Source organism: Microcaecilia unicolor, chromosome 3, assembly GCF_901765095.1.
Source record: "Microcaecilia unicolor chromosome 3, aMicUni1.1, whole genome shotgun sequence".
In the NCBI taxonomy this organism is placed as follows: Eukaryota; Metazoa; Chordata; class Amphibia; order Gymnophiona; family Siphonopidae; genus Microcaecilia; species Microcaecilia unicolor.
The window spans coordinates 397581765-397592105 of NC_044033.1; the positions used below are offsets into that span (position 1 = coordinate 397581765).

The 10341-nt window shown below is 38.5% G+C and overlaps 1 protein-coding gene across 1 annotated transcript; it reads right to left on the bottom strand.

The window, feature by feature from the left end:
* Window positions 1-2882: 2882 nt before the first annotated feature.
* LOC115464774 (interleukin-17F-like) lies at window positions 2883-10015 on the bottom strand. The gene is made up of 3 exons (XM_030195127.1): window positions 10010-10015; window positions 5026-5270; window positions 2883-3124 (listed from the first exon to the last, which is right to left on the bottom strand). Exons 1-3 carry the CDS (start codon window positions 10013-10015, stop codon window positions 2887-2889), a joined length of 489 nt encoding a protein of 162 aa, XP_030050987.1. The 3' UTR covers window positions 2883-2886.
* Between the last annotated feature and the right edge of the window lie 326 nt (window positions 10016-10341).

The following is a 10341-nucleotide window of genomic DNA, read 5'->3' on the forward strand; positions in this document are numbered from 1 at the left end:
TTAGAACATTTTTTTATTTACGAAATTTCAAATAAAGACAAATGATGCTAAACTTGTACAAAAAAACCCTGATTGAAATAATAAGCACAATGCTATCATGAAACCTCCCCTCCCCAGAAATTATTCAGTTCAAGTCCACTACAATTAGTAGCGGGCCCAAGCCGGGGGTGGATACCACGCCGGTGGTGGCGGGAACGGAGTGGCCGAGCCGCGGGAATGGGGATCATCTCAGGCAACTAAGGCGAGCAGCGGCGGAGGTCGGAGTGGAGGCACGAGCGAGGCAGAGTTGAGGTGCTGCGCGGGGCCCCCTTAGGCGTGCCGTGCGAGGCCCCCTTAGGCGCGGGGCCCTATGCGGTCGCCTTGGTCGCCTCTGCCTAAGACCGGCCCTGAGGACTACTTGCATTTTTCTTATGAAATAAAAACCTGGGTATTTTTTTTTTTACCTGCTTTTAATAAATGTGTTTCATTGTTTTGAACATTTATGGTTTTTATTCTTGTCATTTTCTGGTGAATGAACTAAGTTAATTCTTCTTTTGATTCTTGATGTTTGTTTTGATGATGTGTTTTTGCTGGTCCTAAAAAGTCTATCAGATAATTAATAATTAAAAGTCTATCAAATAAGTGATAATTAAAACTGGCAGTTAATGTATAATTTAGGTTGGGCATTGCTGGATTTGCTTAATAGCACTAATTCACCTATTATACATATGAAAGCTTCTGTTATTTAAGTGGAAGCTTATTGTAGATTAAATAAAAAGAACTAGAAAACTTTTAAAAAATTAAAAGCCTTTGTTCTGCAGGCTTACTTTGCCTTTCAAAGGGGAATGGAGGCCTTGGACTGGAAAAGTGCTTTAGTGTGTTCATTATCAATAAAGATTGATTGTCGAAGACAAAGGCTAGGGAGCAAGATGTTGTCTGGTTACACTCATAAAATCAGTATATCAGAAACTAGAATCTTCTATGTTCCTTTTGCTGTTGGAGTAGGCTGAGTTCTGATTTTGCCTTATTACATTTATGGATTTCTTAGAGCAGTGTTTCCCAAGTCAGTGCTGGAGTACACCTTGAAAGTCAGGTTTTCAGGATATCCACAACGAATATGCATGAGATTGATTTGCATACATGGCATCCATTGTATGCAAGTATCTTTCATGCATATTCATTCCCACCTTAGTAATTCCCACCTTAATAATTTGTCCTGTTTGTCTGTCCTAATTAGATTGTAGGCTCTGTCGAGCAGGGACTGTCTCTTTATGTCCAGTGTACAGTGCTGTGTATGTCTAGTAGCACTATAGAAATGATAAGTAGTAGTAGTAGTAGTAGTAGTCTTAGAGAATATAAGTTTCAAACCCATTGATGTAGTTTGGGTAAAAACAGACCTGACCCAGCCTCCCTCTCATGATTTGGAGTCAGACAGTAGCTAATTATGTACTCTCATGTACATTGTAATCAAGCCATGAAATAATGTCATTGAGGAAGAAAGAAAATATTTGAAAGTAATTTTTTTTTTCTGGCACTTTTATTTACCAAATGCAATGTTAATAAATATTTATAAATACATTATTTTTTTACGTCCATAATAGTGATACAAATAATTTTGTACATAAAAACATAAATATTCATTGATAGTCTTCATTTTCTAAATGTTTGCAACTTAAACATTGCTACATTTTTGCATCTTATAAATGCTAATCTGATCTGAATTTCAGAAATGCTTACACCTAAAGGAATACAGTACAATACAATACAATAAAAATGTATATTCCACTACTAACCATTTCTGGATCTATGTGGATTACAAAATATATAAAACATAAATATAAGAGAAGCTGGGCAACCCTAGGACAAAACAACATTTTAAACAGATGTCCAATACTCCAAAATAAATATTGGATATCTGTTTAAAATGATGCTTTGTCCAAATATAAGATAAATAAATGTGTTTTAACAGCTCACGAAATTCCAGATGACTAGAGTTCAGTCTCAACGCAGAAGGTAACGAGTTCCATTATTGTGCTGACCTTTCGGTGCAGGAAACTGTAATAAGCCTAGATCTCGCAACCCATATATTTAACATATCACAACTACGATAACTAAATAAGAGTTCAGACTGTAAAATCAATGTATTTCCAACATATTGATAGAATTAAATAGCCTTACAATGTAAAATATTGACAGGAGATATGGCCTATTTTACTTGCCATGTGCACTGCTGAGTTAGGATTCAGTGCATAGGGGTCCTTTTACTAAGCTGTGGTAAAAAGCGACCTTAGCGTGCCCTTATGCAGGTCTTTCCCACATGCTAAGACCATTTATACTCCAGCTGGAAAATGGCCGATTTTCCATTTTCCTAATTAATGGCCATTAGCGCATGGCCTTTAACAAAAATTAGCGTGTGAGCCCTTACCATCACATATTTGGTAAGTGGTAAGGACTCAAGTGCAAATCCCCCACTAATCACTTAGGGGGTCTTTTACAAGACCCTCTAAGTGATTAGCACACGATAAACACTAGAGACACCCATAGGAATATATGGGCATCTCTAGCGCATGCTAAAAAGGCTAGCATGCCTTTGTAAAAGAACCACTTAAAGTGCAGTAATGTGATATGCTAACTGCTTTGTGCTGTCATGCTCATTCTCTACCCCCATGATTGTGCACACACATTGGGATTTTTACAGCAGGATGCCTCAGCGTGTCCCACGATAAGCCCATTTAAGGTGCAGTATACAGATTCTAGTGCTTACCGCAGCTTAGTAAAAGGACCCCATAGTGAGCAGGTTTCTCTTTCATAAAGTGTTTCTTAGCTGTATTTTCATTGTTTAATCATTGTTCCTGTAACCTAGGCTTCTGGGTTTCTCTCCTGTTTTCTCATAGTATTGCCGGTGCTCTACTTAACGCTGTGAGTAATGGGCTTCACACAGGTACAACCCACGGCGATCATCTTCTTCTCCAGTTTGTAGACCTGGTTACAGCCCTTCATTTCCCATCGCAAGACCATAATCTCTTGTTTGATGGGTATAGAGTTCGTGTTGATGTCCTCTTCTCCCTTAGAATTCAAACATCTATTGTACTGGCATTTGGCTTCAGCAATCTTACTGGGGAACCGGTGAGGATCTGTATCATAGCTGTAAGGGGGAAGGATGAGGAGTTTATATACATCTTCATAAAGGTGGCTAATAAATCCCAATAAATAAATAAATAAATAAATAAATAAATAACAGAAAGTGTAAACATTAGCAAAGCAATATATTACTTTCCTACATTTTAGGTATTATGATTGAGTCATCAAAATGTAACTTCATAGAGCTCTGTTTTCAAGAAGTGAAGAAAACAGGTGCCTGAGCATTCAGTTGAGTGGGGATGGAATTTACCACAACTGTATTTATTCACTGTTATATTATTGGGATATGTGCTTGTCTGATTCTGGAAAAATCATTTATAAATCAATCATCGTCTATTGCAAGCACTGCACACTCTTCTCAGCAATTAATCTATATTAATTGCTGAGAGGAGTGTACAGTGCTTTCAATAGCTTAAGCTTTAGCCTGATCCTTTTAGAAATCAGATGCCAAATTGGATGGTCTTACAGACAAGTAGCCTAATCCTCAATTTTACTGATCCGCAGCTTTATGGATTTAGTGCATCAAGACATCAATATTAACCTTGGATAAGTGGACTAAGCTAAAAGCCAATTAATTTTGCATATTTTTGCAAGTGATTGAACAGGCTTTATCTATTGGCCCAATGGACCTCAAGTGTGAAAAATAGGTTTAGCCTACTTGTCTGTAAGACTGTCCAACTGTGCATATGTATTCTGCTATGTATCATGTAAACATTTGCTCTTCAGAAGTATGTTAAAGGTGAACACACATAATTCTGAAGATCCAAAATAGACCCCTGTAAAATATGTGTCTGTTGGTCTGTTGTATTCTTCCTATTGAATGTTGGCCAGTAATCACAATTGCCATTGCAGTTCTTTAACTAGGGCAGTAGCTATACTTTGCTTTTGATTACTGCTAGGTTATAGAATTGAACCTGTTACTTATTTTCTGTTGCAAGGTGAGCTGAAAAAAAATCACATCTAATGTAATTATTTTATTTTGTCTAAACAGACTGCAAACAAATCTATTGGTTCAATACTCCTGCAAATGTCACTCAGACCTACTGTACTTTGGGCTGTGTCCTGTAGAACTTGAAGTAATTTGAACAAATGACATGCATTTCTTGTGAAACTCAGACTTCAGTTAACCAACTATATACTCAGCGTCCACTGCGACCACCAAAGTGCATCAGTTCCTACTATACATCAGTAGCAGTGAAGAATCTGATTCTCTCGGTCCAGTGTTACTCTGACACTGTGGAGCAGTTCTTGCTTTGGTTTTTCTATCGGATGTTGGACTTGATTTACTGAGCTTTATTCCCCCCTAGACAGAGAACTGGGAAAAAGTCTTAATAAATCAGGCCCACTGCATGAAGCAAAAAGCAATGCACATAGCAAAAATCCTCAAAGAAAGCAGGATTAAGACTAACGCTTTTCAGCTGAAATATCATTCCATCTATCTGATTGTGCAGCTGATCACAGCATAAATTAGAACATGGTACCCGTGCTACAAAAATATGACTGTTTTGACCTTGGCAATAGAGAAATGCCAAGTAGCATAGGTATTTTATTATACCTTGATTTCTTAGCATACTATAGTAAGGAGAAAGAACGACAGTTTGGGGGACGGGAGCAAGAGTGAGTCATTTCCTTACATAGATTTACTTTAAGACTGACCACTGATGGTATTGGGAGGATGATATTCTGATCATGACCAATCTAAATCTTCTACTACAATGTTTTTGGAATTTATACTGCAGTTGTCTGGGAACACATCAATGGATTTATTAAAAAGAAACTTTTCTTTAATGAACATTATTACATGAGAAACTTTCTGGGGGTATTCCCCCATGGATTGGCTATTTTATACATCATAATAAGTATCCCTAGAAATGCAAATTTCTTTAAGACATCAAACAGCCATACCTGTAATCCCATGGGGAAAGGGAGCGGCTCTTGACATCAGGGCCCAGAGGTTGAATCTTGCTGCTGCTGCTGATAACTCTGATGTCGACTTTGATGTGTTCAGGCAGTTTGGTGCTTATTCTGGTCGTGCAGTTGTTGTTCACTCTTAGAGCAGAGTCATCTATCTTTCGGGATGGTAATACCTTACCACTGACTGAACTCTTTAGAGCAAACGCGAGGAGAAGCATCAGCAGCGTTGACCGAACCTTAAACAGAAGAGCATGTCTTCATTAGTGATCTCTTTCAAGCCACAAAAAAAGCAAAGCCCAGACCTTCCTCTGGATGCCTGTAAGATTTTGCATAATGCCACAGCTGAGTGACATGTAAACATGGCAACATGAGGAAAGCTGACCAGCAGCCCAAATCTATTCTACAGCACTATTTCGGTTTAAGATCTGGTTCCATGCAGGAAGCAGAACTAAAACAGTCATTTTTAACTTCTACAAATACATTTTAATATTCTGTTGATTAACTTAAATTAACTAAGAAAATCCACAGAAAATATGCAGTGATGCAATTAATCAAGGAGGAACTAGAATACATATAGGCAAACAAAAAAGATTTTAGTATAGAAGAGAGAGATTTTTAGTGACATTTAAGAATTCTTTGATCACACACTGTAAAAAAAAAATCAAAATGTGTTAAGTACAAAGTTTGATCTTACCATTGCTGTATTTGTGGTAAAAATCTTCATAATTTTCTTGCTTAGTCTTCTCTTGTCTTTTGTCTTCTTTCTGCATTAAGTTGTCTGTGTCTGAATCTCAAGTGAGGGTCTTTTTATAGGGTTTTCAGGGCTTTCTAGAGTTTCCAGGAGTGGTGAATTCATTACAAATGCTAGGAAATTATGTGGTGATGTGGTGGTGTCATTTCCTGCACGAGCATCCTTTTCTAACTATGACTTTCTACCTTTTTTAGATGTCCTTTTATGAAAGGGAAAACTTGAACACCTTGGGGTTAATTCAATAAATGGTGCCAAAATATAGGTGCTGGGAGGATATTCAGTGAGCACAAATTCTATACTGGCAGTTCTGAGTGAAACTGCTGTTGTAGAATATTTGTGTACAAAGATGTAGTCTTAAAGTCTCTAAATCAGAGGAAATTCATCAATCGGTCCCTTTCACAAAAAAACCTTCCATTTATTCCCTAAAGTACAATTAATATATCATATTTTTAAGGACCATCGGAAGGTGGATAGAGTCCAGTGCTTAGTTGTATCCATACTCTTTCTTCTCACACCTATTTTCTTCATTAGACCATTTTTTGCATTATATATAAAATTATCCCTTAGAAATATTCTCTTAGTATTTATTATTTTCACATTCAAAATTTCATGTATGCTAGAGAGCTTCTCTTCAATGATTTCTTATACAATTTGACAGCAGCCCAGTCTGTTTGCAGTAACCCGATCTGATGGTCCTTAAAAATATGATATATTAATTATACTTTAAAGGGTATTAAAGGAACTTTTTTTGAAAGTTATAGAATATTAGCATAAGACCATGTGCCTAATGTTAGAAATGCCTTTCATATGAGGAAAGGCTGAAGAGGTTAGGGCTCTTCAGCTTGGAAAAGAGATGACTGAGGGGAGATATGATTGAGGTCCATAAAATCCTGAGTGGTGTAGAACGGGTAGAAGTGAATTGATTTTTTCACTCTTTCAAAAAGTATAAAGACCAGGGGACACTCAATAAAGTTACATGGAAATACATTTAAAACAAATAGGAGGAAATATTTTTTCACTCAATGAATAATTAAGCTCTGGAACTCATTGCCGGAGGGTGTGGTAACAGCAGTTAGTGTATCTGGGTTTAAAAAAAGGTTTGGACAAGTTCCTGGAGGAAAAGTCCATAGTCTGCTGTTGAGACAGACATTGGAAGCCACTGCTTGCCCTGGGATTGGTAGCATGGAATATTGCCAAGATTTGGGTTTCTGCCAGTTACTTATGACCTGGATTGGCCACTTGGAACAGGATATTAGGCTAGATGGACCATTGGCCTGACCCAGTATGGCTATTCTTATGTTTTATTGTAGACCTAAGTGCCTGACATGCCCCTGGCCCCCCATCCCTCTAATGTCCATTCCTCCCTTGAAGTTGCACGCTCTAGAATTTGAGAGCATAACATATAGAATAACAACTAAGATAGGTGTAAAGAGTGTTCATTCAAAAGTTAAGGTTCTAGACTTAAAAAAAAATAATAACTTTGTTCAGATGGGGGAATTACCTCAAGCAATTGTTGTCTGGATGGAATATCTGGAAGAATTTGGAAAGCAGTGGGCAAAACAAAAAGGAAGCTATTGTAAGAAAAAACCTTTTTGTAAGGAGGAAAGCAAATAAAAGTAGGAGAAAAAGGAGGCTGATTTGGGTCTCTTTGGTTTAATCAAAGCAGCCTAATTGTTATTCCATGTTTGGCATTTACATTCCATTCCCCATCAGACATGTGAATGGTGCAGCAAGGTATTTAGAAAGAAACACACACAAATATTTTTGGCATCGTGGAACTGAAAATGAGATTAAATATTCTGATATAGTGTAATGATGAAGCTAGAATATGGTAGATTTAAAACAAACAGGAGAAAGTTTTTCTTTACTCAGCGTTAGTTGGACTCTGGAACTCGTTGCCGGAAAATGTAGTGACAGCAGCTGGCCTTACGGAGTTTAAAGGGGGTTTGGACAGATTCCTGAGGGAAAAGTCCATTGAACATTATTAAAAATAATTTTTTTTTCTTGGGGGGGGGGGGGGGGGGGGGGGGGGGTGCCAGGTTCTTGAAGCCTGGATAGGCTGCTGGGCTTGATGGACCATTGGTATTTTCCCAGTATGGCAGTGCTTATGTTCTTATGTTCTTATTCTGCATTTCTCTGGTAACCAACCCCCCGATATTCAAACTTATTTAACCAGCAAGACAAGGCTGCTTACCGGTTAAATAGCATATCGGTGCCTAACTGTGGATATTCAGTGGGAGATAACTGGTTATCTCCTGCTAAATATCAACGGTTAGCAGCTAACTGCTAACTGGTTATATCGCTCGACGTAGCCGGTTAGGCACAGATATTCAGCGCTTAACTGGCTATGTTCAGTAGTTAAAATAGGCCACATAAACGGCAGGCCTACCTTTAGCCACTAAAAAGTTAACCGGTTATCACTGAATGTTGGGTTAAGCGTTTAGCTTTCTAATGGTTAACCCCCCCTCCCCCAGATATTCAATGTTGGTTGCTGGAAATGGCCTGGCGTTGAATATCCAGGTTTTTTTTTTTTTTAAATTTATGAATATCCAGGTTTAACGCCGGCAGCGGACAGCAAAAGCATTGCCCGCCACTGACTAAATATTGAGCCCCAACTGGTCCTTCTCCTAAGCTGTGGTACAGTGGCCTTTGTGCGTGGCCTTTTTCTATTTTCTATATTAATAGCTTTGTGCTAAGGTTGCCTTTAGCACACAATCATTAAAAAGATAACACAGGTGCACTTTCCGCTACGCAGTTTGTAGTCAGTAAGGGCTCACATGCTATTCCTGTGCTGACAGTTACTAATACTACTACTGCTTATCATTTCTATTGCGCTACTAGATGTACGCAGTTCTGTACACTTGAATATGATGAGACAGTCCCTGTTCGACAGAGCTTACAATCTAATCAGGACAGACAAACAAGGGATAAGGGAATTGCTAAGTTGGGAATGATAAAACATGGGTACTGAACAAGTGAATAGGGGTTAGGAGTTAAAAGCAGCCTCAAAAAGGTGGGCTTTTAGCCTAGATTTGAAGAAGGCCAGAGCTGGAGCTTGATGTATTGGCTTAGGAAGTCTATTCCAGACATATGGTGCAGCAAGATAAAAGGAACAGAGTCTGGATTTGGCAGTGGAGGACAAAGGTACAGATAAGAGAGATTTACCCAATGAACAGAGTTCCTGGGGAGAAGTGTAGGGAGAGATAAGAGTGGAGAGGTACTGAGGAGCTGCAGAGTGAATGCACTTGTAAGTCAGTAAGAGGAGTTTGAACTGTATGCTGAAATGGATAGGGAGCCAATGAAGTGACTTGAGGAAAGGACTAATATAAGCACAGTGACACTGGCGGAATATAAGTTACTGGGTAGTAAACTAGTTGTGCTAGTAATTAGGGCAGGAACACCCACTCTCCAGCTCCACACATGCTTCCTCAAAAATGAATAAAAGAATTTTTGAGTACACGCACATTTGGCTCTTACCACAGGATGCTTGAGTGCATCCTTGGGTACACCATTTTAAGCTGCATTAAGCACACATTAGCACCTAACGCAGCTTAGTAAAAGGGCCCCTAATATCCTAGGGGATCACATACAAAATACAGCTTGAAATACATATTAAAACAATAATGCATAAAATCACTCATTTATAATGCAAATAATCAATCATAGACTTCAAACATTGAATTGAACCAGGCCATATGACTCATATGAATATAAAATCAAATGAATAGAATCAATCAAATAATATAAAGAAGCACCTATATATTTACTATACACACAAATGTGATAAAATAACAATAAAAATAGAACAACAAATGTGTACCATAGGCATATTTCAGCAGAGAGCCTTCGGGATCCTTTTATTAAGCTGCAGTAAAAAGCATTCTGTGGTAGTGTGGACTCGTGAAATTGCTGTGTGCTGGGCCATTTTTTACTGCAGCTGAGAAAAAAGGCTTTTTTTAATAGGAGCAATAAATGGCCATGTATTAAAATCAAAAGTAGAGCGCGGCCATTTACTGCCTGAGCCCTTACCGCCATCCATTGACCTAGTGGTAAGGGATCACATGTTACTCATGTGGTAATCAGGCAGTGCATACCAATGTAGCTGCGTTGCCAATTACCACCGGAAACGCCCCCTGCGGTAGAAAATAGAAAAATATTTTCTTCTACGGGAATCAGCGTGCACCAACTTCAAAACTACGGTAGTGCTGATTTGGCATGTATTACCTTCATGTTAGCCCTAAAGCTGCTTAGTAAAGGGCCCCTTCATTAGGGGTAAACAACACATAGAATATTTCATTAAAAAAAAGGAAAGGGATAAACAATATCATAGTCACAGTCAGACTCAATGGACAAGTGACCTAGTGGTTAGAGAACAGTACAATACATTTTATGCTGCTTATCCGGTATACTGATGTTAGCCGTTGATACTAGATATATGCCCTTGACAAAGCAAGAGACCGCGAAACAGGGTCCTGTCGGGCGTACAACGGTATCGAAGTTACCAGGAAGGTTTCACTATGTTATGGTGAAACCCGGGAAGCTCCAGCTTTAGAAAA